This window comes from Cervus canadensis, chromosome 17 (genome assembly GCF_019320065.1).
Source record: "Cervus canadensis isolate Bull #8, Minnesota chromosome 17, ASM1932006v1, whole genome shotgun sequence".
NCBI classification, from domain to species: domain Eukaryota; kingdom Metazoa; phylum Chordata; class Mammalia; order Artiodactyla; family Cervidae; genus Cervus; species Cervus canadensis.
Window position 1 is genome coordinate 10,422,555 of NC_057402.1, and position 27,781 is coordinate 10,450,335.

At 50.3% G+C, this 27,781-nt stretch overlaps 2 protein-coding genes across 5 annotated transcripts; both read right to left on the minus strand.

Moving 5' to 3' along the window:
- Nucleotides 1-2,049: 2,049 nt before the first annotated feature.
- LOC122455205 (serpin A3-8) lies at nucleotides 2,050-26,630 on the minus strand. 4 transcript variants are annotated; one of them, XM_043490167.1, is made up of 5 exons: nucleotides 26,581-26,630; nucleotides 8,427-9,062; nucleotides 6,310-6,583; nucleotides 3,501-3,654; nucleotides 2,050-2,459 (listed from the first exon to the last, which is right to left on the minus strand). In XM_043490167.1, the coding sequence occupies exons 1-5, from the start codon at nucleotides 26,591-26,593 to the stop codon at nucleotides 2,265-2,267; spliced, it is 1,272 nt and encodes a 423-aa protein (XP_043346102.1). In that variant the 5' UTR covers nucleotides 26,594-26,630; the 3' UTR covers nucleotides 2,050-2,264. The 4 variants fall into 4 exon arrangements, with proteins under 4 accessions (XP_043346102.1, XP_043346101.1, XP_043346103.1 ...); XM_043490166.1 differs by lacking the exon at nucleotides 26,581-26,630 and adding an exon at nucleotides 10,923-11,182; XM_043490168.1 differs by lacking the exon at nucleotides 26,581-26,630 and adding an exon at nucleotides 10,919-11,181.
- Nucleotides 19,334-27,725, minus strand: LOC122455206 (serpin A3-3-like). The gene is made up of 5 exons (XM_043490170.1): nucleotides 27,600-27,725; nucleotides 25,129-25,755; nucleotides 23,023-23,293; nucleotides 21,292-21,439; nucleotides 19,334-20,234 (listed from the first exon to the last, which is right to left on the minus strand). The coding sequence occupies exons 2-5, from the start codon at nucleotides 25,751-25,753 to the stop codon at nucleotides 20,040-20,042; spliced, it is 1,239 nt and encodes a 412-aa protein (XP_043346105.1). The 5' UTR covers nucleotides 25,754-25,755; nucleotides 27,600-27,725; the 3' UTR covers nucleotides 19,334-20,039.
- Between the last annotated feature and the right edge of the window lie 56 nt (nucleotides 27,726-27,781).

The window sequence follows — 27,781 nt, forward strand, 5'->3', positions numbered from 1 at the left end:
CATTACTATGAACAAAGTTAGAGGGCGTGACAGAATTCCAGCTAAGCTACTTGAAAGCCTAAAAGTCGATGCTGTTAAAGTGCTGCACTCAATATGTCAGCAAATTTGGAAAACTCAGCAGTGGCCACAAGACTGGAAAAAGTCAGTTTTCAATCCAACCCCAAAGAAGGGCCATGCCAAAGAAGTTTCAAACTGCTGTACAGGTTCGGTCATTTCACATCTTAGTAAGATTATGCTCAAAAACCTTCAAGCTAGGCTTCAGCTGTAAGTGAACTGAGACCTTCCAGATATACAAGCTGGTTTTAGTAAGAACAGAGGAACAGAGATCCAATTGCCAATATTCGTTGGATCGTGGAGAAAGCAGGGGAATTCCAGAAAAGCCTCTAATTCTGCTTCACTGACTACGCGAAAGCCTTTGTATTGTTGCTATTGTTGTTCAGTTGCTCAGTCATGTTTGCCTCTTTGCGACCCCACGGACTGCAGCACGCTAGGCTTCCCTGTCCTTCACTATTTCCCGGAGTTTTCTCAAACTCACGTCCATTGAGTCGGTGATGCCATTTAACCATCGCATTCTCTGTCGTCCCCTTCTCCTCCCGCCTTCAATCTTTCCCAGCATCAGGGTCTTTTCCAATGAGTCAGTTCTTCACATCAGGTGGCCAAGGTATTGGAGCTTCAGAATCAGCCCTTCCAATGAATACTCAGGGTTGATTTCCTTTAGGATTGACTAGTTTGATCTCCGTGCTGTCCAAGGACTCTTAAGAGTTTTCTCCAGCCCCACACTTCGAAATAATCAGTTCTTCAGTATTCCTCCTTCTTTATGTCCAACTCTCACATACACACGACTCCTGGAAAAACCATAGCTTTGCCTACACAGACCTTTCTCAGTAAAGTGATGTCTCTTTCCCCACTTGATACTCTGTCCCACTCATTTTTTTTTTTTTTTTCCTTGCTGGGAACACTCTCCACTCTATTTACCCTCAACCCTCTACTTTTCCTCTACTGGCAGAACTGAGATCCCTTCCTCCAGGAAGCCTTCCCTGACTTCCCCCCGAGTTTGGTCCTCCCCTTTCAGCCTTCTTTGTTCATCACCCATCTTCCCCATTATGCCCTAAGTTCCATGAGGACCATAGCTGAAAAATCCTTATGGGCAAAATGGCTTTGTGGTTTAGAGTGTACCTCTGACATCCATCTGGTTAGCATAACATCCTACCTGCAATAGTCTCTAGCAGTATGGCCTTTAGGGAATTACAGAGGCTCTCTGTTCCTCTATTTCCTTATTGGTGAAACAGGACGAGGAACAGCAAGTATCTCATGTGATCAGCTCAAGGACTAAATAGGTGACTTCAGGTAGAGGTATGAGCAGGCTGCCTGGCGGAGAGAACTCAACCCTTCATTTGCGGATGATGTCATTATTGCCCGGAGCTGTTCTCCCTGGAGATGACAGAGCCCCTGATCACAGCAAGGGGAGGCAGGGCTGGGTGTTGCTCTCACTGCACGTGTGTGTTTACTGCTATTTCACTCCCAGGGCATCTCTTCTGCCTGCTGATGGGGATCCTCTGTCAGGGGAAGAGGTGGAACTGGTCAGGAGGTGGAGGAGCTCAGCTGGGAACCTGGAAGTAGCTGGTCTCCCGGGTTGGGGTGCTGGGGGGCAGAGGGGTGATCCTGGGCCGAGGAAGGCCCAGCTCAGCTGCAGGAAGGAGGGGTCCTCCAGGGGCTGTGCCAGAAGTGGTCAGGGTTGGAGCCCCCTGCAAGTGAGCACGAGGGGACATCCCAGGTCCTGGGGAGGGAGGCGTGAACCTGGACCTGGAATCAGAGCCCCTGGAAGTGGGCTTTGGGCAGCCAGGTCTCTCCCAGTCCTGGGCCTGCGGTCCAGTAGGCTTGGTCACAGGCACAAAACTGGCTCTTGGGCCGGCTGGTGAGGCTGAAGCAGAGGGCCTCAGAAGTAGGGTGGGCCTAGTGTGTGTAGGATGTCAGAGGGGCTTGTCCCTGGGGCCCAGGCAGCAGCAGGGCGTGGAGTCAGGAAGATCAGGGCGGAGACACACAGGAGAGTCCAGTCCAAGGAAGGGGCTTTTCTGCTGGTGTCGGGCTCAGCGCCTCCTCCTGAGCAGGGCACAGGGCCCCCGGCTTTGTCGCTGTCACCTTCCCAAGGGTGAGCGGGTGGAGTTAGATAGGGGGCTGCTCCTTGGTGCACAGAGGCCAGGCTGCTCCGAGGGATCAGGGCACTCAGCTCCTTCTTCAGTGGACCCGCCATTCCGAGGGGAGCTCTAGGCTTGACTGGGGTTGGTGACTTTCCCCAGAAAGATGAGGCTCTGGGTGTCTTTGAGAACTATGGCGATCAGGAAGGGCCTGTTGAAGCTCAAGGGGATCTCGTTTATGGACGTGATTCCCACCTTGATTCCCGTGGCGGCAGCTCCTTCCGTGCCCTCCTCGCCCACGTCGAGCACGGCCTTGTGGACCACCTGTGGGGACGCGGGAACATTACCCACTGGAGATGCGGAGGCAGGGTGTGAGCAGGGGCCCGAGCGCCTCTGGGACCGACAGGCATCCACCTGCTCCTGGTCTGTCACTGCGCTGTCAACCTGTTCAGTTTGTCCTCCCATCAGCCTGTCAGCTGGTTTGCCGTCGTGATGCCCAGGTGTGCAAAGTGAGGTTATCAATGATGGGTCGAGGGTTAGAGAGGCACAGAGCCGGGACTCCCTGATTCTGGAACCCTCTCTGAGTCCCGAGACTCCCAAATTCCCCCTAGTGTGGGGGGGTGGCCAAGTCAAGGCATTTTTTTTTTTTTTCTTGCAGGGAACTGTCACAGTCCTCCAAGCAGCAGATTTGGGTGGAAACAGCTCTCCTCCTCTCCTGTCCCAGCTGACATGTCCCTGAGGCCTTGGCTACTTTGCCTAGGGCGTGATTCCCCATCCCTGAACCCCTCTGGTCTCTCAGCACCTGTGTCTCCTTCACCAGGTCCTCGGGCGGGTGGGGTGCTGGGGATGCTGCAGGACTGTCTAGCACCAGCCCCCCTCATTCACTCTGACTTCTATGCTTCTCAGATGGCAGTACCAGGACCCCCGGAGTTCTTCTCTCCTGCTCTTAGTCTATATTCATCACGATGGCCCTGAGCCACTGTTAGTACCTATTACTTCTTACCTGCTCTGCTAGACTCTGCATCACCTCCTTTTACAGATAAAAAAAAAAACAAAAAAACAAAACTGAGGGCTATGGGATCTGTCTCTATAGGAGTGAAAAGTAGAGCTTGGCATGGGGTCCACCGCTGACATCACCCCAGGTCTTTCCCAGGAATGGAATCCTGGTCACTTATTTCAGGGAATGTGGGGACAACCCCCAATATGATGGTAACCCAGCTCTCCTAGGCTTGGGGAGTCCTGGGAAGGGCTACTGAATTACAGAAATTTAAGGAATTTCTAAATTCGAAATTAGCCAAGCATCTGCCTGTCTGTCCCCATTCAAGCTCTTAGAAGAAGGATGAATTGTTCAAAATTCAGACTCACCTGGGAAACCTCTAGCTTGTGGTTGTCTGTGATTCCTGACAGGTCTGCCTCCTGGGTGAAGACTTTCTTAATTTCCAGCTGGGAAAGTATGTTTTCCAGCTTATCGTAGTCACTGGAGATGGAAAACCTTGGCAGGTTGAGTTCATGGATCCGTCTAGGAAATATGAAAAATGGACTCATGCTTGACTCAGTGTCCACCTTCTTCCCAACTCACAGCTTGTGGTTTACTCTCCAACCACCACCTTACCCCTGGGGCAGTGGGGGTGGGGGAGTACTCCTTTCCTCAAGTTTCTAGACCCATCTGGCTAACTCTAATTCTTTAATGATCCTTTCCTTTCTGCAGGAGTCTAACCTAGGGACAGTGCACAGAGGTTGGGACCTGGCCCTGCTCCTCCCCTGCAGACCTGCAGGGCACAGGAAACACCCTCCTCCAGCGTGGATTCCACAGCTGCTGGGAGATTGTGCCGGGGAAGCTGCTCCACAGGCACCAGGAAGGCTTCCTGCAGGAGGTGGCATGGAGCCTGAGTCCCAGGGGAGGGGATGGAGCTGACTGGCTGAAGAGGAGCCTAGGAGGAGGTGGATACACTTGCAGGAATGTGGGAAGCCAGAGGGGCTGCTCCACAGCACAAGGGTGGCCTGAGTGTGGGCAGCAGGGAAGGAAGGAGCTGAAAGGGGCTTGGAGGGGACATGGGGGCTGAGGGCTGCAATCAAGGGACTTGGGGGCCTGAATCATCTTATTCAGAGTGTCTGTCTTGCCTTCCCAGTGAGTTCCATTGGGGTAGGGCTTTAGCTTCTGAGCAGAGCCACCAGCAGTTTCTTGGAGCAAAAGATGCTGTCTCCCACCCCAAGGCCTCCCTCCCTCTCTCTCTGTCTGTATTTCCCTTAAGACTCTTGTCAGGGTGTCTGGTCTTAAAAATGCCAAATATGAGGAGGCTGAGACTCCCCTCAAACTCTGGGTCATTTTGGAATACAGGGGTAATGATTCTCCTCATTGTCATTCCTCATTTATTCATTCATCCTTTATCCATTTATTCAATAAGATATTACTGAACATCCTCCATGGGCCAGGAGTGTGTAGATCCATGTCCCCTGAAGGCTTGTAAATCAAGGTGTCTGGTGGATATTCTCCGCAGGACCTTGCCGTGTGGTAGCTCTTGGGGTTGGAGGGGGAGGGCTGGGAAGGGAGCACAACCAGGGGAAGGGGGTCCAGTGTCCTGAGGTCTCCTGGGATCTGCAGGGAGGAGGGGCTGGGAGTCAGGAGCCCCAAGGCCTCAGGTCCCCTGGACAGGAGTCGGGAAGGGGCTGCAGCCTCTAGGTCACGTGCAGGCAGGTCTCCAGTCCCTGTGGTTTATAAAGTGCCTCCCACACCCATCCCTGCTGGGTCTGCAGATCCTCCACTCAGAACAGAGGGTCAAGGACACCCCTCCCCTCTCAGCAGGGAGCTGAGCCCCAGAAAAGCACAGGGGGTGGCCGGGGGAATGTGAGCCTGGGAGCGGGACTCTGGGTGGGGGGCACCCCCACCCTCTCACGCTGCCCACACCCCCTCCCTACCTGCCCCCTGCAGACCCTGGGTGCAGCCCTGCCTCTCCCTCTCCTGTCCCCCTGAGATGGGTCTCCTGAAGCCCACCTCCTGACCTGTGTGTCTACCCTCAGTTTACCCAGAACTCAACCCCTCCCCACACTTCCCGGCTCCTCCTGGTCCAGCCCCCAGCGCCCTCCCCTGGGTGACCCCACTGGGCTCCTGGTTGGCCTCCCTGCCTCCCTGCTTGTCCTCTGCAGGCAGTTCTTCACTAGGCACCCGGGACGATCCTTTTAAAACATTGCTCGGATCATTCACTCTTTGGGCCAAAACCTTGTGACAAGTTTCCATTTCCCTCAGATGGGGGGAGTCAAGGGGTCTGCAAGGTCCCGTGTAATCTGTGTTCCCCCTGGTTTCCCTGACCTTGCCCACCGCTCTGCTGCTCTGGCCTCACTAATGCTCACCCACACCAGACTGGCTCCTGCCTCAGAGGCTTTGCACTGGCTGTTCCCTTGGCCAGGAATGCTTTTCCCAACATATCTGCATGGTTCAGTCCCTCACCTCAAACATCACCCAAGGACACTCTATTTACAGTCACAAACTACATTTGGGAATAATTATCTTTTTCCTTTATTATCCCTCACCTCTGCTTTTCTCACCTCTCAAAGTAACAAACAATTCAGTTATTTTATTTCTTTCTTGTCTATCTCCTGCAATTACAAAGTAAGTGCTGTGAAGGTAGGGGATTTAGGGGCTTATTTGCCTACCTACCCTCAGGGTCTAAATTATTATTATTATGAAAATAATCCCTGGGGCATGCATGTCCTCAATGAATCAACTCAGCCAGTGTTGAGTGGATGAATGAATAAGTGAGTGATTATGATGGAAAGACCATGCCAAGCTGGTCCTCAGCCTCTGTCTCACCTGAGCCCTCAGCCTTCTACGTTCCATCTTCCTCCCTCCACCTACAAAGGGTGGCGCCGTGGAGAGAATGTGCATGAGTGTTGGGGGCTGTGTTGAGGGTCCTCATGACTCAGTACATGCTAGAGGCAGAGGAAACCTCAGCCACTGTCCCCTCTGAGGTCATCATCTTGTAGAAGGAGAAATTAATTCAAACCCAGAGCCACACAGGCAGTAAAGAGCAAGGTCATCCTTGGATGGGTTCTCCCAGCAGTTCCCACACTCGCGGACATTCCTGAGGCCCTGTTGCTGGGGGTCAGGAGTCCAGGAAGAGGGGGAAGGACTGAGAAGGCAGGTGGGCCCACAGCCCTGGGTCCTGGGGACAGTCACCTGGGGTACAGTGATTCTCGCCACCTCGTCAGCGTCTCCGGGTTCAGCTTGGCTTCCAGGTCCTGCATCTTGCCCTCGTCGGGGAGGATGAAGAGGGCACTGTCGTTGCTGGTGTAAGTGAGCGCCACCAGCGTGCAGCCCAGCTCCTCGTCCCGGAAGTAAGGGGTCACTAGGCCCCCAATGCTCATCATGGGCACCTCCACCCTCTTGTTCTCGCTCACGTGGAAGTATGACTTGTAAGTCTGTTTGGGATCAAAGGGCGTCCTCCACTGGGCTGGAGGCGGAGGGACAGGTGAGGTGTCTGTGGGTGCAAAGACGGTGCCCTCTCCCTCCCCCACCCCCTGGTCCCTGAGAGGGAAGACCCTCCCCACAGCCGCAGCCCCCCATTCCACGTGCCTCTAGGGATGGCTCTGCCGGTGTGCACACACACCTGGGAAGGAAGGTAAGCACTGGGGATGGAAGTGAACACAGATCAGGACGGAAAGAGGAACACGAAGCAAAGCTGGTTAATTGTTCTCCACGAGCAATCAACAGGAATGTGGAGGGCATGGGAGAGACAGGGGTGAGGCTGGGCCTGGGGAGAAATGGGACCTCCTGGTCCTTCAAGGGAGCAAGTGACCAGGGCTTAGTCGTTCGCTTTTCAGGGTGGACACACATCCCTGCAACCTCGTGAGCTCGGCTAGAGCAGGAGCCACACGGGGACCCGGAGGGCAGGGCAGGGTCAGCAGAGGAGAGGACTTGGGTCTCCACCTAGTAGGATGGATCCTCGCGGAGGCAGGGGCATCTAGGGGAGTTCAGGGCTCTGGACTTCATGGAGTGAGTATCCACCCCCACCACCTCCTGCTTTGTTTCCACCTCTGCTTCCGTCCTCATGGTGAGAGGCAGGGGCAGGGGGAAATTAGGGCTGGCTGGGGTGCCCCTGGGAAGGAGATTTTGGAGGAAAAAGTCTCAGGATGGGATGCTAGGAGAAGAAAGCACAGGAGATACAAAGAACAATCCAGGGAAAGTCAGCCCTGAATTCATATTTCAGAGCAATTCAGTTCTCGGCCTTCATTTACAGATGAAAACAGTGGCCCCAGAGGGCCATTCTGGGCTCTGCCAGGAACCCCTAGCTCAGGGCAATTTTGTGCTCCACATCTGGTGCGTCTTAGACACCTGACCACTTCTGACTCAGTGATCCTCTCTGGGTCCCTATTTGCACAGTTGGCTCCCTGTGCAAAATCCATCTGCCTCTACTCCGCCCCTTATGAATATCCAGCTGGGGTTTGCCATGCTGACCTCCTGACACTGGGACCGGGCATCAGACCAGCTCAAAGCTGGGAGAGGAGCCTGTCTAGGGAGCTCCCTTCTGCAGAGGCTGCTCCCGGATGGTGGCCTGGCCTGTTCCACCCTCAGCTGATAGAAGAGCACAAATGAATACCCTGGGGATGCACAGGCTCCTGAGAGTCTGTCTCACCGTGAAGACCACCGGCCTCACCGGGAGCCTCCAGAGACCAAGTCCCCCAGCAGGTCAGAACCAGCCCATGGTGGGCACAGCTGAGGGTTCCCACGGGCTCCAACACCACCTCATCAGGAAGGACACACGCACGAGTGATGGGAATGGGAAGATCCTTCCTCTAGCAGCTGGGTAAGAGTAAGTCAAAGCAAAACTCTCCCTCTGCGTCAGACAAAGGGTTAGCAGCTTCCCTGCACTAACGTCCTGTAATGAGCGTTGGAGTTTGGAAAATCCCCAAACACACAAAGTCTATGGTTGGTGCAGGGTCTTGGTGCCCCAGCATCCTGAACTGAGGGTTCGTGTGCAGTCACTAAGTCCTGTCTGACTCTGTGACCCCATGGACTCTAGCGCACCAGGCTCTTTTGGTCACGGGATTTTCCAGGCAAGAATACTAGAGTGGGTTGCCATTTCCTTGTCCTGGGAATCTTCCCAACCTGGGAATCGATCTAATGTCTCCTGCATTGTCAGGCAGGTTCTTTACCACTGAGCCACCAGGAAGTCCACTCCTATATAGTATTTTGCCTAACGACATAGTTGGCTGACCCAGAACAGAAATAGCCTGAAGTCACCAAAAAAAAAAAAAAAAGTTCATTTCCTTCTGAATATCAATCTGGGCACCCACCTTTAAAGTAGATGTAATTCACCAGAATCACCTTCGTGAGTGGGTCGAGGTCCTTGAACAAGTCCTCAATTTTCCCCTGAGTTTTATTCTTCACATAGTCGTTTATTAGCCTCTTGGCAGCTTCAGAATCTTTGAAGTTGGTCGAGAAGGCCTGGGAGGCGTACAGCACCCGGGCATCTTCTATGAACTTGTCCAGCAGCTTCAACTCCTCCTGCACAAACAGGGCATTGCCCACGCTCAGCTGCAGCTGGTTGCTGGGCCGATTGAGTGTCTGCAGGAGGTGCTGGAAGCCCTGGTGGATTTCTGTCTCCGGGGTCTCTGTGAGGTTGAACTTGAGACCTTCCAGGATCTCCGTCAGGGTGGAGCCACGGGCCCCCAGGGACAGGAAGGCCAAGGCTATGGAGATGCTCAGAGGGGAGAAGATGACGTTCTTATCGGGGTTCTCTAAAGCCAACTTCTTATAGAGGCTGAAGGCGAAGTCGGTGTTGCTGGAGGCTAATGAGTGGTCATCCACAGATGCCCCTTTGTGCTGTTCTTCCGGGGTCACGTTCTCTGGGAGGCAGTGGACACTGGAGCAGAGTCCAGCCACCAGGAGTCCCAGAGCCAGGAGGGTAGACATTCTCTCTGCCCTCATGTCTGAAAAGCAAAGCTCCTTTCAGTCTCTGCGTGTTAGATGATGCCCCAACCCCCACCCACTGTCCCCGGTGGCCTCTATTCTCTCAGCCCTGCTCCTCTCTGACCTCCCAGGGGTAGGCACCCTCCTGGGCTCCCAACACACACGGGGAGGCTTTGGGCTCCCGCTCACCCTTTGACCAAGTGCTGTGATTGGTACCAATTTCCACGGTGGAGAGACTCGGTAGAGTGGGGAGGGGCTTTTCCAAGGTCTCACAGCAAGCCATGGAGGAGTGAGGGGGAGGAGCCTGGGGTGCCTGGCTCCAGGGTGGGGAAGCTGGTGATGGGTGTGAGGTGCTGGCCAGCGAGAAACCATCCCCCTCCCAGGAGCTGAGACCGTCAGAGGGGCCTGGGAAGCCGGGCTCCTTTCCCACCGTGTCCCCTCTCTGTCCCCCCAGGAAGGAGCCCTGCACTCATCAGAGGACAGTGTACCTCTCCCCGCCTCTGAGGACAAGGGTGTGACCTCAGGGAGGCTCTCCCGTCGAGGTGCCTGGTCACAGAGAGGGTTCAGGAGAGAGGCCGCCACAGGCAGCGGGAGCCGTGCTGGAGCCTGGCTGCCCCGAGCAGGGCTGGTGCAAAGAACAAGGAGGGCAGAGCGTTCTGCTCAGCCCTGCCAGGTGGACACATGGAGGGTGTTTCCAAGAAGAGCCTGGAAAGGCCTCCTAGTGGGGAGAAGCAGGTGAGCTCAGAGTCTCAGGGACCTGGTCGAGGATGTCGTTTGGACCACTTGTGAGTGCTGTGTGGTGACGAGCAGTGACTGAACCTCTCTGATCCTCAGTTCCCACCTCCGTCCAACATGCGGAACAGCTCAGGTGACGTACAGGATGAAGGTGCTGGGCTCCTAAGAGGAGTTCCAGATGTGTCAACCCCTCCACTAGCAACACTTTCTAGGACTCAACAAGTGGGACTGTGATTCCCTGGGGACAGAGGACGAAGCTACTGCCCAGAAGCCTCAGGAGAGACTAAGGTCAGAGCTGGTGACCTCAGCAAAGAGGGCTGTTTCCCTTCAGCCTCTGCCCCTCATCTCAGAAGAGAGAGAGCTGCTGGGGTGGGGGGGTGGGGGAAGGGGAGAGAGCAAGAGACAGAAGAGGGGAGGAGACTGGAGGGGAGAGGAGGAGGGGGTGTAGGGGAGGAAGTCTTGTCCAGGGACGGGGAAAAGGCCTTCACACAAGCCTGGGGAGAGAGGTGATCAATTGCCTAAACTATGAGCTTACTCAGGTGTGATACAAGGGTTTTTTCCAAATGAGTTAACCGTTTTCTTCCAAAACTACTCCTGGAGTATTCATTTGTTCTGGTTGCAGGGTTGTCTCTACTTCTGAGTGGTTTGTATTTTCAGTGCTGGACAGACTCAGGTCCTGTCTGCTTGCCGGGGTCCCTGGAGGGACACTGGAGCCCAGGAAACCCCCCGGAGACTCCGCAGCCTCTGCCCAGAGGGACCCACTTCTCTGATTCCGTCCACAGGGTTCTCTGAGAGCAGCGCCCTGTGTCAGGCAAGGAGATGCACCTCAGGGCTCTCAGAGGAGCTCTGACCTGACGCTGGATGCGCTGCTGGATAGGGCACAGCTGGCTCGAATCACAACCCCAAAGACTTAAAAGCAGAAACGCCCCCAGAAGCCCTGGTGGCACATCCCTCCCTTTGCAGGATGAACACTGAGACCCAGAGGGAGGACTGGCCTTCAGAGGGCTCAGAACCCTCCCAGCATCGGACACACATCCTCCCGCCTCCCTCCCGCCTCACGTTCTACCGACCCCTGGCTGAGGCCAGAACCACCCTGGGAAAGGGGTCCCTTGGCTCCCAGTGTGGGAGCATCACGGATTACCTGCCTGTGAGAGTGGGATGTGGACAGTGGATCCAGAGCCTGCCCAGATAATGGAGGTTCATGACTTTGTTTGTCTATTTATCCTGCAAAGATCTCTTCTCTGGCTTGCGAAATGTAGGAGGGAACAAGACCTCAGACTGGAAATGGACAGATGAACATTTCTGGTAACAGGATTTACTTGGTCTACACAAACAATCCAGTTACCGAAATAGGTTGTTTTTTCCCTTAAAATATAGCCAGTAAATAAACCCACAAAAAAATCTTTCCCATGTTAGAATTTTCTTCTGTTTATGAAATACTCACTGAGGAACATGTGACAACTCAGCAAACATCAAATAGATCACTGAGAACTACTCCAAATTATTGTTCTTTTAAAAGAGTTATTGACTCTTATTAGTGCTTTATTCTCAGTCTGATATCCTCTTTAAGGACCATGGAGAAACCCCGAAAATGTAGAAAAGGGCCTGTAAAATATTTCCCAGATCGCTACTGCCCAGGGAAATCTAAGTTAACAATGGCTTGTGTTTCTTTATTAGTCACTTTTCTTTGAAGTGTGTATGTGTGTGTGTGTGTGTGTGTGTGTACATTTGCGTATGTGATAGGACATGATTTTAAAATGTAATACACTATTTGTTTAGAGCTTGAATTGAACGTTCAAGCACTCCTCCCCCATTCCAACAGAAGCAGGGTGAGTCTGAGGTCCCCAAAGAGTGTCAGGAGCACAACTGTCCGGGGCCTCTGGTCTCCAGCACCATCTGTTTGGGGGACCTGCTGTGACTTGGACATCACCCTGCTGTCCTTCAGTATTGGTTCACCCTAGGAGCTAATTGTCCTCCCTTCTTGCCCTTGAGGTCTGCTTAGCTGTCTCATTGAGAAAATTTCAGGTATTTCCTGGGATCAGGGGAAAAACTTGTCACTTCATCCATCATAGTCATATCACTCCAGCCATGACAATCCCTGCCAGACTTCTGGGGACCTCTGGGGTTCTACCAACCATAGTTTGCAAACCACTGACTTAGTGATGTTGGGCTTCCCCGATGGTTTAGCAGGAATAGAATTTGCCTTTGATGCAGGACACCAGGGTTTGACCCCTAGGTCGGGAAGGATCCCTGGAGCAGGAAATGGCATCCCATTCCAGCATTCTTGCCTGGAAAATCCCATGAACAAAAGAACACAGCAGGCAAAGGTCCAGAGAGGTTGCAAAGAATTGGACACGACTGAGCATGAAGATGGCTGTGAGGTGAAGGTATGGCTTTGGCATGAGGTAAGCTTCGATCCAGAAAGTACTGCTTACCAGCTGTGTGATCCCATGATATTTACTGAAAACCCGTGGACTTTAATCTCCTTATCTCTAAAATGCAGGTAAGAAAGTTTCCCTGACTGGAAAGAGGTGGGGGAGGTGTGTCTATGAAGAGTTAGTCAAATAACACTAGGTGTAAGCTCTCAGTTCAGTTCACTTCAGTTGCTCAATTGTGTCCGACTCTTTGAGACCCCATGAACTGCAGCACGCCAGGCCTTCCTGTCTATCACCAACTGCCAGAGTTTATTCAAACTCATGTGCCTTGAGTCGGTGATGCCATCCAACCATCTCATCCTCTGTCGTCCCCTTGTCCTCTTGCCTTCAATCTTTCCCAGCATCAGGGATTTTTCAAATGAGTCAGCTCTTTGCATCAGGTGGACAAAGTATTGGAGTTTCAGCTTCAACATTAGTCCTTCCCATGAAAATTCAGGACTGATCCCCTTTAGGATGGACTGCTTGGATATCTTTGCAGTCCAAGGGACTCTCAAGAGTCTTCTCCAACACCACAGTTCAGAAGCATCAAATCTTCAGCACTCGGCTTTCTTTAACTCTCACATCCATACATGAATACTGGAAAAACCATAGCCTTGACTAGATGGACCTTTGCTGGCAAGTAATGTCTCTGCTTTTTAATATGCTGTCTAGGTTGGTCATAACTTTTCTTTTCAGTCTTTTCAGTCCTTTTCCTTCCATGTCCTTTCAGTCTCCACTAATTTCCAGAATTGAGTGTATATTTTGAAGTTACAGAGAATACCAAAGAAAAGAGTGGCAAAAACAAGACTACAGCTTATTTTTCTCTTGAAAGTCCTGATATTTTAAGCAGTGGGTTGACATGTTGATTCCAATTTGTCAGGAACTCAGGCTGCTTGTATTCTTCATGTTTTTGACAGGTCCCAGAGGGCTCATTGGCACATCCACCTTCCATTTAATGGGAGTCAAGAGGGGAAGCTGACTTGAAACTGAACATTCAAAAAACTTAGATCACAGCATCCAGTCTCATCACTTCATGGCAAATAGAAGGAGAAATAGTCACAGAAGCAATGACAGATATGATTTTCTTGGCCTCCAAATCACTGTGGACAGTGACTGGTGGTGGTTTATTTGGAAGTTGTGTCCGACTCTTGTGAGCCCAAAGATTGTAGCCTGCCAGGCTCCTCTGCCCATGGGGTTCTCCAGGGAAGAATACTGGAGTGGATTGCTATTTCCATCATCAGGGTGTCAACTAAAAAAAGATGTACAACTTGAGAGTTGTGAGCTAAGTTTTATTTGGGGCAAAATGAGGCCTGCACCCCTGGAGGCAGCATCTCAGACACCTCTGAATGGTCAATATATAAGGTTTTGGTGAAGGGGGAGTTCAACACCATGAAGCACTCAATTTACAAAAGGTTTTTGTTAGTCATGAGGGTGTGATGTCAACTTGAAGGGATTTAGTGCTTCTCTAGATATGATGAGATTCAAGGACTGAGATAGTAAAATCTATTCCTAAAAACAGTTCAGTTCAGTTCAGTCTCTCAGTCATGTCCAACTCTTTGCGACCCCATGAATTGCAGCACACCAGGCCTCCCTGTCCATCACCAACTCCCAGAGTTTACTCAAACTCAAGACCATCGAGTTGTTGGTGCCACCCAGCCATTTCATCCTCTGTCGTCCCCTTCTCCTGACCCCAATCCTTCCCAGCATCAGGGTCTTTTCCAGTGAGTCAACTCTTCCCATGAGGTGGCCAAAGTATTTGAGTTTCAGCTTCAGCATCAGTCCTTCCAATAAACACCCAGCACTTATCTCCTTTAGGATGGACTGGTTGGATCTCCTTGTAGTCCAAGGGACTCCCAAGAGTCTTCTCCAACACCACAGTTCAAAAGCATCAATTTTTCGGTGCTCAGCTTTCTTCACAGTCCAACTCTCACATCTATACATGACTACTGGAAAAACCATAGCCTTGACTAGACGGACCTTTGTTGGCAAAGTAATGGCTCTGCTTTTTAATATGCTATCCAGGTTGGTCATAACTTTCCTTCCAAGGAGTAAGCATCTTTTAATGTCATGGCTGCAGTCACCATCTGCAGTGATTTTGGAGCCCCCCAAACTAAAGTCAGACACCGTTTCCACTGTCTCCCCATCTATTTCGCATGAAGTGATGGGACCAGATGCCATGATCTTAGCCTTCTGAATGTTGAGCTTTAAGCCAACTTTTTCACTCTCCTCTTTCACTTTCTGCCATAGTTCCTGTTCACTTTCTGCCATAAGGGTGGTGTCATCTGCATATCTGAGGCTATTGATATTTCTCCCAGCAATCTTGATTCCAGCTTGTGCTTCCTCCAGCCCAGCGTTTCTCATGATGCACTCTGCATATAAGTTAAATAAGCAGAGTGACAATATACAGCCTTGACATACTCCTTTTCCTATTTGGAACCAGTGTGTTGTTCCATCTCCAGTTCTAACTGTTGCTTCCTGACCTGCATATAGATTTTTCAAGAGGCAGGTCAGGTGGTCTGGTATGCCCATCTCTTGAAGAATTTTCCACAGTTTATTGTGATCCACACAGTCAAAGGCTTTGGTATAGTGAATAAAGCAGAAATAGATGTTTTTCTGGAACTCTCTTGCTTTTTTGATGATCCAGTGGATGTTGGCAATTTGATCTCTGGTTCCTCTGCTTTTTCTAAAGCCAGCTTGAACATCTGGAAGGTCACGGTTCATGTATTGCTGAAGCCTAGCTTGGAGAATTTTGAGCATTACTTTACTGGAGTGTGAGATGAGTACAATCGTGTTGTAGTTTGAGCATTCTTTGGGATTGGCTTTCTTTGGGATTGGAATGAAAACTGGCCTTTTCCAGTCCTGTGGCCACTGCTGAGTTTTCCAAATTTGCTGGCATATTGAGTGAAGCACTTTCACAGCATCATCTTTCAGGATTTGAAATAGCTCAACTGGAATTCAATCACCTCCACTAGCTTTGTTTGTAGTGATGCTTTCTAAGGCCCACTTGACTTCACATCCCAGGATGTCTGCTTCTAGGTGAGTGATCACACCATCGTGATTATCTGGGTCATGAAGATCTTTTTTGTACAGTTCTTCTGTGTATTCTTGCCACCTCTTCTTAATATCTTCTGCTTCTGTTAGGTCCATACCATTTCTGTCTTTATCTAACCCATCTTTGCATGAAATGTTCCCTTGGTATCTCTAATTTTCTTGAAGAGATCTCTAATCTTTCCCATTCTGTTGTTTTCCTCTATTTCTTTGCTTTCTTATCTCCCCTTGCCATTCTTTGGAACTCTGCATTCAAATGGGAATATCTTTCCTTTTCTCCTTTGCTTTTCGCAAAACAAATGTTTTTATCCTAAAAACATCCAACCATCTAAAGGCCGGTCCCACCAGAGTCCCTGGAGCACAGAGTGCCTCACTCCACCCTGAAGTCCCTCAGGGGTTGTCGAAGGTCAACAGCTATAGCAGCATGGAGTTCAATCTCCCTAGGGGCAGATGGCAAATGTCCTTGTTGTTCAGTCATTGGCAATGATCTTGGTAAATGCCAATTTGTAGTTGACAAGGGGAATCTTCCCAACCCAGGAATCAAACCCGTGTCTCCTGCATTGCAGGCAGATTCTTTCCGACTGAGCTATGAGTGCACCCATGAAATTAAAAGATGCTTGCTCTGTGAAAGGAAAACTTTGACAAAACAAGAGAGCATATTAAAAAGCAGAGGCATCACTTTGTTCACAAAGCTCTGTATGGTCAAAGCTTGGTATTTCCAGTAGTCATGTACACATGTGAGAATTGAACCATAAAGAAGGCTGCTGAACTGTGGTGAATTGATGCTTTTGAGTTGTGGAACTAGAGAAGACTCTTGAGAGTTCCTTGGACTGAAAGGACATCAAAACAGTCAACCCTAAAGGAAATCAACCTTGAATGTTCATTGGAAGGACTGATGCTGAAATTCCAAATACTTTGGCCACCTGATTCAAAGAGCCAGCTCACTGGAAAAGGCCCTGATGCTGGGAAAGATTGAGGGCAGGAGGAGTAGTGAGCAGCAGAGGATGAGATGGTGGGATGGCATCACCGACTCAAGGCACACGGGTTTGAGCAAATTCAAGGAAATAGAGCAGGACAGAGGAGCCTGGCGAACTGCAGCCCATGGGGTCGCAATGAGCCAGACATGATTAGAGACTAAACAACAACAACTTCTGATGGTCTCATCTTATTAGGCTAGAAAACAAACCCTAGATGTAAGCCAGGGGGAAGGTTATATTCTACCTTGGAGGGGGGAAAAAAAAGTACACTTTGGTTGGATAAAAGACTTGGTATCTAATTTCCAAGAATATTTGTACCCAACACCCAATTTAAACCATAGAGAAAAAGAAGGACATACTAAAGAACTAAATTAGACTACATATATATAAATATATATATGTATATAGATATATACACGTATGGCAAAAACATAAATTAATACAATTTTAGTCACAGTAGGAACATAGGTAGAAGAAAAAGGAGCAAAAAGAAAACAAAACACCATAAATCTAAATGACAGTATAGGGAATACTTCGGAGGAAATACTTTGCAAAGTGAGCCAAAGCAATATTTCCCACCCACGTATGTGATCTTGGCAGTCCTGCCTGGGCCTTTCTGACCGTCAGCGGTCATGGTGGAGGCCAAGCGATGCCTGTGACTTCTGAGCTTAGCACAGCCCTGTGAGGAAGGCCAAGCCCCACGGAAGCAACCCATGTAGGTGTCCTGACCACAGCTCAGCTCAGATCTTTGCTCACAGCCAGCGTCAACCACCAGACATGTGAGCGAGGAAGCGTTAAATCGCTTCAGTCAGCCATGGTCTGTGAGTGAGCACAGGAGACACCCAGAGTGTCTTACTAAGCCTACTGAGCCCAGTCAGAATTGAATTCCTAAACTGTGAGAGACAATAACAAGAAATGATTGTTGTTTTATAAGATGACATCTGTATACCCTGCAAATTTTTTAATTGAAGGAAAAATATTGATTTTTTTGACAAACAAAATCTTAGACAATTCATTACGAGTAGACCTGCATTACAAAAAGTGTTAAAGCAAGCTCTTGGGACAGAAAGTAAATAGACAAATAAAAATTGGTACAGAGGAATAAGAGTTCCAAAAATTATAAAAAGTGTTTTTTTTTTCCTTTTTGTGAAACTCTTTGATGGGCAATTAACTGTGTGTAGCAAGTTAAGTTGCAATGTATTATGGAATTATAGGAAAAAAACAAGGGCACATGGGACAAAAGGATGAAAAAAGCAAGAATATTAAGGTCAGGTTTTATACTTTACTTGAAGTGATATAGTATTATCAGAAGATACATATTGAGGAGTTAAAGATTTATTGTACATTCTCAATACACTGAAAAAATACACAAATAAGAAGTATAGGTTTTAATTCAACAGTTGAGTAAAACGAAAACATGAAAACTCCTCAAATAATTCGAAAATATAGCAAGAGAAAATTAAAAACACAAAATACAGATGGATCAAATATAAAACCAATAGAAAGTTAGAAGATCTATGCCAGTCATATCAATAATATCTTTCTGTGACTAATATTATAGTGATTTCCTCACTCACTCATTCTCTCATTTATTTACCAAATATTCATTGAGTCCCCACTATGTGTAATCCCTGTAGTCCTGCTGAGAATTCAGTGGTGTACAAGGATCAGGATACCACCTTTCAAGAAGCTTTAAATACTGTAATGGGCACAGATATTAGAGTGTCAATTAAAATACAGTGTAATATATTTCTTTAAAAGTAGAGTCGGTCAGGGTGATGGTTCACACCATATACAAAACAAATCAAAATGGGTCAAAGATCTAAGAGAAGTGATAAACATATAACACTCTTAGAACATCATAGGAGTAAATTTTTGTGATCTTGGATTTGCAATGAATTCTTAGATCTGATGCCAAAAGCATGAGCAGTAACAACAAAAATAGGCAAATTGGACTTCATCAAACTTAAAATATTTTGTGCATCTCAAGTCCACTATCAAGAGGGTGAAAAGAAAACCTACGAAATGAGAGAAAATATTTGCAAATCATACATCTGATGTAGAAATAGTATTTAGAATATTTAAGGAATATTTATAGCTCAATAATAAAAGACAACCAACCAATGAAAAAGTGGAAAAAAGATTTTAATAGACGCTTTTTCAAAGAAGATACACAAGTGACTAGTAAGCACTGAGCACATGCTCACCGTCCTTCATCCTCCGGGAAATCAAAACCGCAGGAAAACATTAACCCAAATCTAAGAAGGCTGTATTCATAATACTAATAGAAAAGGAACAGCATGTGTTTCAAGAATAAGGAGAAATTGGACCCCTTGTACATTGCTGGTGAAGAAGTAAAATGGTACAGTTGCTCTGGAAATAGGTTTGGAGGTTCTTCAAAGAGGTAAATGTCGAATGACCTTGCATGCATGCCTGCTAAGTTGCTTCACTGTGTCCGACTCTTTGCAACCACATGGGCTGAAACCCACCAGTCTCCCTCTGCCCCTGGGATTCTCCAGGCAAGAATACTGCAGTGGGTTGCCATGCCCTCCTCCTCCAGGAGATCGTCCCAACCCAGGGATCAAACCCAGGTCTCCCACACTGCAGGCAGATTATTTACCATCTGAGCCACCAGATGAAAAAGGAATGAAATACCGAAACACAGGCAGTGTGGATGAATCTTGAAAGTATCATGCTAAGGGAATGAAGCCAGTCACCAAAGGTCGCATATTGTGTCATTCCCTTTATATAAAATATTGAGATGTTAAATCCAGAGATACCAAAATTTCTATTAGGAGTTACCAGGTCCTGGGTAAAGGTTGTAATGGGCAGTGAGAGCTTAATGGATATGAGATTTCCTTTGGGGGTGATTAAAACAGTCAGAAACTAAAAAGAAGTGATAGTTGTACAGCATGTAAATGTGCTAATCACCGCTGAATTTTACATGTTAAAGTGGCTACTTTTGTTCTATAAATTTCCCTTCAATACAGAGAGAGAGACTTAGCGGTAAAGTAATTAAATGCCACACATAGATATTGTCTCTTACAATGCATCCTAATTCAGAAAAAAAAAATTAAGTTTAGTCACCACATAAGGGAATAATAACTTGGTATTGGATAATATTAAAGAATTATGTTTATTTTTAAGTGTGATATGCCATTTTAAGTATTTTTAAAAATTCTTACAGTTTGATTAACAGGATGTGTAAGATTTGCTACAAAACAAACCCAAAAGAGGGAAGGGGCTAGGAGGTAGGGAATAATTATATTGGTGCCATGCTGATAATGACTGAAGCTGCTGATATGTACGTGAGGTTATATCATCCTCTCTGTTTTTGTAATGTCTGAATTTTGCCATGAAATCAAAAAAGTCTCTGAGGGAGAGACTGTGCTTTGTTACCCAATTCCTATTGCATCCTCAGCCTGAATTGGATGCTCCACAGTGAACATTTTGCAAATATTCTATCTGCTGAGCACATATTAACTTTTCTGTTCATGCTGCATTAAAGTGGAGAGTTCTATTAATTTGTATTATTAAATAGATTTACCATTTAAAACCACTCTAGCCATAATGAAGTAGCCATCACGACATCTGAAAGGTCATAAGCCAAGTTCCCGTGATGGGTGCAACCTCACAGCAGAGGTGACCCAGAGGACACAGACTCCCTGTGCATGTGGAGCCCCCAGAAGACTCACTGCCACCTCCCCAGAGGCAAGCAGGGGGGACAGGCCGGGCGGATCCTCAGTGCCCAGGGCCCAGGCTGCACCCAGGGACCTGGGCACCTCACTCCTTAGGGAGGGCACCCAGAGCTCAGAGCGGAGCTCTAGGCTTGACTGGGGTTGGTGACTTTCCCCAGAAAGATGATGCTCTGGGTGTCTTTGAGAACTATGGCAATCAGGAAGGGCCTGTCGAAACGCACAGTGGTTCTCCGAAGGGACGTTGCTACTATGCCCACTCCCGTGGCAGCAGCTCCTTCCGTGCCCTCCTCGTCCATGTCCAGCACAGCGCTGTGGACCACCTGTGGGGACACCAGAACATTACCCTCCAGAGACGGGGTGGGCGGAGGTGAGCAGTCACCTAGCGCCTCTAAGGGGGCTGACATTCACCCCCTGCCGCTGGCCTGCACTCTGCTGTCTGTCTGTTCTATTTATTTGTCCTCCCAACAAACTACCCACTCTTCGCATAGTTGTGATACGCAGATGTGAAAACTGAAGGCCAAGTCTGTGAGTGATGTGCCCAACATCCGAGGCAAAGAACAGGGACTCACTCTCCTAACCCAGAGACTGTGCTGCCTCCGAAGACCCCCTAGTCAGGGGGAGGGGCCAGGTCAAGGCATTTTTCTTGCAGGCAACTGCTCACATTCCCTCCAAGTCGAAGCATCTGATGGGCGAGCACTGCTTTCTGCTCCTCTCCTGCCCCAGCTGACGTGTCCCTGAGCTCTCAGCCACCTTGCCGAGGATCGGCTTCCCGTCCCTGGACCACAAAGCCCCAGAGCCCCTGTGTCTCCTTCACCAGGTCCTCTGGCAGGTGGGGTGCAGGGGAGACTGCGGGGGTGCCCAGCCACCCCCCACCCCACCATTCACCCTGACTTCATTGCCTCTAGGACCACAGGACCAGGACACTGGGTGTTCCTCTCACGGGCTCTTAGTACATTTTCACTGTGATTCTTCATAGACTTTGTTAGTACCTATAACCTCTTACCTGCTCTGCTAGGCACCAAACAGGAACCAAGAACTATATGCTCCTTTTAAAGATGAAATTATGGGGGATGCAGAAATGTGATCATTCCCCTCCATAGGCAGTGAAAGATGGAGCCTGACACGGGCTCCACTGCTGTTTCCACTCCGGGTCCTTCCCAATGACGGGCTTCTGAGTCACTTTATAACTCAGGGAAGGTGGGACCTGATGTCACCGTGATTGCAACCAGCTCTCCTGGGCTTGGGGAGTCCCAGGGAGGGAGACTGAGTCACAGGGAAAGCATTTATTTTACAAATTCCAGGTGAGCTGCCATCTACCCGGCCTCCACGTTTCACGCTCTGATAGGAGGATGAATTGTCCACACTTTCAAGACTCACCTGGGAGACTGCCAGGTTCCCAGTCCCTGTGATTCCTGACAGGTCAGGGTCGGTGAAGATTTTCTTAATACCCAGCTGGGAGAGGATGTCATTCAGCTCATAGTCACTCTTGATGGAAAATTTTGGCAGGTAGAGTTCGTGTATTTGTCTAGGAAATGAGGAAAATAAATTTGAACACCTGCTTGAAAAGATGTCTGCCTTTTCCCACCTCACAGCATGGTCTTCCAAGGATTCCTCTTACCATCCCCCTTCTCCCTGGAATAAGGACTCTTTTTCTCAATTTCTAGACCCCTCGGGCTGAATCCCCTTATTTTGTTACTTATCCATTCCAATCTGCAGGAGTCTAACATGCCAGCAGGCACCAGGGCAGGGGGAGGTTAAGGAGTCTGCAAGGCCCCACGTGACCTGAGTCCACCGTCGGGGGACCCTGACCTCCCAGCTTCCCCTCTCAGCCCTCTGCCCTCCTGCTCTGGCCTCACTCATCCTCAGCCACACCAGGCTCGCTCCTCCTCAGAGCTTTGCCCTGCTTATTCCCTTGGCCAGAAATGCTTTTCCCAACACACCCAGAAGGCTCGGTCTCTGACTGCAATGTCACCTAAGGGCCACCCTATTTCTGATCACAAGCTGCCTCTGGATACAGTTTTCTTCACCCTTTTACTGTGCTTTACTCTCCCTACCTCCCTATTTCTCCCCTCTCAATGTACTGAAGAATTTACATTTCTTTCCAGTCTGTCTCCCACAATTATGGAATGCCATGAGGGTACAGAATTTAGTGTTTTATTTGCTGATCTACCACAGGGTCTATGTTAGTCCCTGAGGCATAGTAAGTCCTCAATTAATCTTTTCAAAAAGTGCTGACTGGATGAGTGAATAAATGAGTGAATATAAAGGAAAGAGTGCAAATATGGTCCTCAGAAGCCATCACACCTGAGCCCTCACCTGATTCTATCTGAGCCTTCTGAAGAGGGAAAATTAAAATTTTTCATGATCTCCTGCTCGTTCTGCCTCTGTAACTCAGCTTGCTTTTTGAAAAGCCTGGATCACGTAGATCGCGAACTCTCAGAAAATGGGGACTTTCATTACTAGGAACTGGAGCTTATCTCACTCTCCCTTGTTCAGCTCTTTGCAGTTTCCCAGTCCCTGCAAACCTGCCTAATCACGCCTGTCCATGTAAAGGCCAGGCATCCTCCTCCCCATCTTGACTGCTCTTCTCATGCACACAAAACCCCTTGGATTAAACCGGCCAAATAACAGCTAGTGTTGTGCACTGTAGTCTGCTACAGTCTGTCTATAAAAACTCTGTAACCCCTTTGTTCAGGGCTCAGAGCTTTGAGTTTTAACTCCTCCGGGCCGACCAGAGTAATAAACCTGAGTTCTCCAACTCTCTGAGTGTGGTGCTTGGTTTCTGCAACACTTCCTCTTTCAAAACGAGGAGGAGTCGTGGGGAGAACATGAGTGTCAGGGGTCATGTTGAGTCCTCATGACTCAGCCCTTCTTAGTTGGAGGCACACTTTCAGCTCCCACCCTCTCAGATGTCATCGTCTTACAGAAGTATTCAAGCACTGAGCCAGGCAGGCAGCAAAGGGCAAGGTCATTGGGGATGGACTCTCCCACCTCTGCCCCCGGACCTGCACATTCCTGAGGCCCAGTTGCTGGGTGTCAGGAGTCCAGGAAGAGGGGGAAGGACCGAGAAGGCAGGTGAACCCACAGCTCCGGGTCCTGGGGAGTCACCTGGGCTGCAGGGATCCTCGCCACCTCGTCAGGGTCTCCGGGTTCAGCTTGGCTTCCAGGTCCTGCATTTTGCCCTCGTCGGGGAGGATGAGGAGGGCGCTGTCATTGCTGGTGTACGTGAGCTCCACCAGCGTGCAGCCCAGCTCCTCGTCCCGGAAGTAAGGGGTTTCCAGGCCAATGCTCATCATGGGCACCTCCACTGTCTTGTTCTCGCTCACGTGGAACTCTGCCTGCTGAGTGTGTTTGGGGTCAAAGCGGGTCTTCCACTGGGCTGGGGGAGGGGGGACAGGTCAAGAGTCTGTGAGTGCAAGAGCTGAAGTCACTCCTCCTCAGTCCTGGTCCCTGAGCGGGGAAGACCCTCCCCACGCCAGCAGCCCCCATATCATGGACCTCTATGTGGGCCTGCTAGGTGTGCACATACCCCTGGGCAGGTGGTAAGCCTCTGGGGATGGGGGTGAACCCTGCAGGTCAGGATTGGGAAGCGGGATATGAAACAAAGCTGGTTAGTTGTGCTAAAGACGAAGTCAACAGGAATGTGGAAGACAAGGGAGAGATGGGGATGAGACTGGGCCTGGGGAGATATGTGACCTAATGGCCCCTCATGGGGACATGTTTGTGACCAGGGGTTGGTCGTTGGCTTTGTAAGGAGGACACACATCCCCACAACCTCGTGAGCCCAGCTGGAGCAGGAGTCACACAGGGACCCGGAGGGCAGGGCGTGGTCAACAAAGGAGGGGCCTTGGGTGTCCCCCAAGGAAGATGGAGACCTTAGTGGTGGGGGTCGGCTTCTTGGGGAGATTGGAGCCCTGGGGCTTCATGGAGGATTTATCCACCCCTGCTTCCAGCTTTGTTTCCACCCCTGCCTGTGTCCCCATGGTTAGAGACAGGAGAAGAGGGAAAGCTATGCTGGGGCGGGGGGTACCCCTGTGGAGGACAGAGTTCTGGGACAGGTCAGGGTTGTAGGAAATGAGAGCATAGAAAAGTAAGGATCAATACAGTAGATCTGGCCTGGATTATTAACAATTTTCTAGAGAACTGGGAATCTAGGCCTTCATTTACAGAGAAAAACACAGATCCAGGAGGGCTCCCCAGGGCTCTGCCAGGAGTCCCCAGTTCAGGGTACACATGTCCCCTCCAGCTGGTGTCCCTTAGGCACCTGCCCACCCCCTCGCTCAGTGATCATTCTTTGTGTCTTTATTCCGTGTCCCTTTTGCACTGCTGGCTCTGTGTGTGAAATCTTGCTGCCTTCACTCTGCCCCTTATGAGTTTCCAGGATCAGGTTTGCAGTGTTGGGTTTCTACCAATGGGTTGGGCCCTGGACCAGCTAGAATCTGGAAAGGAGTCTGAACCGGGTATTGTCCTTCCCTGAGGCTTCCCTCTGGGGTTGGCGTTGCCAATGCTACCCTCATGGCTATAACGGAGCACAGCTGAAGTTCCTTGAGTTGGCCAGGCTGCTCAGAGGCTGTCACAGCATGAAGGCGGCCACCAGCCCCGCCTCCACCCGCTGAGACCAAGTCCCCCTGGAGGGAGCCCAGGTCAGACACAGCCCGCAGAGTGTGGAGCAGTGGCCTTCCCCGCATGTGTTAAAAGAAGCTGGGATTCCCGGCCACTCCAGAGTGACCTGAGAGGAAAGCCCCTTCCTCCAGGTAGCCTGGCAAGTTTGCAAATAAAAAGGCTCCCTGTGGGTTAGATGGTAAAGAATCTGCCTGCAATGCCTGAGACCTGGGTTCAGAAGATCCCCTGGAGAAGGGAACAGCTATCCATTCCAGTATTCTGACCTAGAGAATTCCCATGGACAGAGGAGCCTGACAGACTACAGTCCACTGGGTCGCAAAGAGTCGACTGAACAACTTTTGCTTCACTGTGGCTCAGACAAAGGGTTGATGGCGCCCCTGCCCTTGTGTGCTGCAATGGCAGCTGTGATTTAGAAAACCCCCAAATAGGCAAAGACTATGACGGGGACAGGGTCTTAGTGCCCAGGCTGTCCTCACTGATGACAGCTCCCTCTATAATGCCCAGCAACAGAGTTGGCTGAACTGAAATAGAAAGAGCCCTGAAGACACAAAACTAAAGGTGCATTTCCTTCCAACTCAACAGGGCACCCACCTTTAAAGTAGATGTAATTCACCAGGACCAACACTGTGTTTGGAGAAAGGAACTTGAACAGCTCCTCAATTTTCCCCTGGGTTTTATTCTTCACATAGCCATTTATTAGACTCTTGGCAGCTTCAGGATCCCTGAAGTTGGTCGAGAAGGCCTCGGAGGAATACAGCACCCGGGCATCTTCTATGAACTTGTCCAGCAGCTTCAGCTGGTGCTGCACAAACATGGCATTGCCCGCGCTCAGCTGCAGCTCATTACTGGCTGGATTGAGTGTCTGCAGGAGGTGCTGGAAGCCCTGGTGGATCTCTTTCCCCTGGATCTCCGTGAGGTTGAACTTGAGTCCTTCCAGGATCTCTGTCAGGGTGGGACCACGGGCCCCCAGGGACAGGAAGGCCAAGGCTATGGAGATGCTCAGAGGGGAGAAGATGACGTTCTTATCGGGGTTCTCTAAAGCCAACTGCTTGTAGAGGCTGAAGGCGAAGTCGGTGTTGCTGGAGGCTAATGTGTGGTCATCCACCCTTCTGTGTTGGTCTTTCACCATCACATTCTCCGGGAGGCAGTGGACACTGCAGATCCCAGCCAACAGGAGCCCCAGAGCCAGAAAGGGAGACATTCTCTCTGCCCTCATGTCTGAAAAGCAAAGCTCCTTAAGTCTCCGTGTATTAGATGACATGCCAGCCCCCACCCACTGTCCCCCGTGGTCTCTGCTCTCTCGGCCCTGCTGCTCTCTGACCGCCCAGGGGTAGGAAGCTTCCTGGGCTCCCAACACCCATGAGGAGGCTCTGGGCTTCCTCTCACCTTTGACCAAGTGCTGTGATTGTTACAAATGTCCCCAGTGGAGAGACTGGGCACAGAGGGGAAGGGGCTTTTCCAAGGTCTCACAGCAAGCCGTGGAGAGAGTGAGGGGGAGGAGCCTGGGGTGCCTGGCTCCAGGGTGGGGAAGCTGGTGATGGGTGTGAGGTGCTGGCCAGCGAGAAACCATCCCACTCCTCCCAGAAGCTGAGACCGTCAGAGGGGCCTGGGAAGCCGGGCTCCTTTCCCACCGTGTCCCCTCTCTGCTCTCCCAGGAAGGAGCCCTGCACTCATCAGAAGACACAGCACCTCTCCCCGCCTCTGAGGACAAGGGTGTGACCTCAGGGAGGCTCTCCCGTCGAGGTGCCTGGTCACAGAGAGGGTTCAGGAGAGAGGCCGCCACAGGCAGCGGGAGCCGTGCTGGAGCCTGGCTGCCCTGAGCAGGGCTGGTGCAAAGAACGAGGAAGCTAGAGTGTTCTTCTCAGCCTGTGTTATGTGGCCACATTGAAGGTGTTTCCATCAAGAACCTGGAAAGGCCTCCTAGTGGGGAGAAGCAGGTGAGCTCAGAGTCTCAGGGACCTGGTCGAGGATGTCGTTTGGACCACTTGTGAGTGCTGTATGGTGACGAGCAGTGACTGAACCTCTCTGATCCTCAGTTCCCACCTCCATCCAACATGTGGAACGGCTCAGGTGACGTACAGGATGAAGGTGCTGGGCTCCTAAGAGGAGTTCCAGACGTGTAACCCCCTCCACTAGCAACACTTTCTAGGACTCAACAAGTCAGACTGTGATTCCCAGGGGACAGAGGACAAAGCTACTGCCCAGAAGCCTCAGGAGAGACTGCGATCAAATTAGTGACCTCAGCCAAGAGGTCTGTTTCCCTTCAGCCTCTGCCCCTCATCTCAGAAGAGAGAGAGCTGCTGGGGTGGGAGGGGGGAAGGGGAGAGAGCAAGAGACAGAAGAGGGGAGGAGACTGGAGGGGAGAGGAGGAGGGGGTGTAGGGGAGGAAGTCTTGTCCAGAGATGGGGGGAAAGGCCTTCACACAAGCCTGGGGAGAGAGGAGGTCAATTGCCTAAACTATCAGCTTACTCAGGAGTGATACAATGTTTTTTTCCAAATGAATTAACCATTTTCTTCCAAAACTATCCCTGGAGTATTCATTTGTTCTGGTTGCAGGGTTGTCTCTGCTTCTGAGTGGTTTGTATTTTCAGTGCTGGACAGACTCAGCTCCTGTCTGCTTGCCAGGGTCTCTGGAGGGACACTGGAGCCCAGGAAACCCCCCAGAGACCCCAGAGCCTCTGTCCAGAGGGACCCACTTCTCTGATTCCGTCCACAGGGTTCTCTGAGAGCAGTGCCCTGTGCCAGACAAGGAGACGCACCTCAGGCCCTTGGCGCAGCTCTGACCTGACGCTGGATGCACAGCGGGCTCGAATCACAACCCCAAAGACTCAAAAGCAGAAACGCCCCCAGAAGCCCTGGTGGCACGTCCCTCCCTTTGCAGGATGAACACTGAGACCCAGAGGGAGGACTGGCCTTCAGAGGGCTCAGAATCCTCCAGGATCGGACACACATCCCTCCGCCTCCCTCCTGCCTCAGGTTCTACCAACCCCTGACCAAGGCCAGAACCACCCTGGGAAAGAGGTCCCTTGGCTCCCAGTGTGGGAGCATCACGGATTACCTGCCTGTGAGAGTGGGATGTGGGCAGTGGATCCAGAGCCTGCCCAGATAATGGAGTTTCGTGACTTTGTTTGTCTATTTATCCTGCAAAGATCTCTTCTCTGGCTTGCGAAATGTAGGAGGGAACAAGACCTCAGACTGGAAATGGACAGATGAACATTTCTGGTAACAGGATTCATTACACTAT

Bases quoted from the DNA above. Each gene is read 5' to 3' on its own strand.
- LOC122455205 (XM_043490166.1), bottom strand. From the start codon at position 10,980: ATGAACCTCCATTATCTGGGCAGGCTCTGGATCCACTGTCCACATCCC. The intron at 9,063-10,922 runs GCAGGTAATCCG...TTTGCTTTTCAG, and splicing joins TCCACATCCCACTCTCACAG to ACATGAGGGCAGAGAGAATG. The intron at 6,584-8,426 runs GTGGGTGCCCAG...CTCCGCCTCCAG, and splicing joins GAATTACATCTACTTTAAAG to CCCAGTGGAGGACGCCCTTT.
- LOC122455206 (XM_043490170.1), bottom strand. From the start codon at position 25,753: ATGAGGGCAGAGAGAATGTCTCCCTTTCTGGCTCTGGGGCTCCTGTTG. The intron at 21,440-23,022 runs GTGACTCCCCAG...CTCATTTCCTAG, and splicing joins CGAGGATCCCTGCAGCCCAG to ACAAATACACGAACTCTACC. The intron at 20,235-21,291 runs GTGAGTCTTGAA...GTGTCCCCACAG, and splicing joins GGAACCTGGCAGTCTCCCAG to GTGGTCCACAGCGCTGTGCT.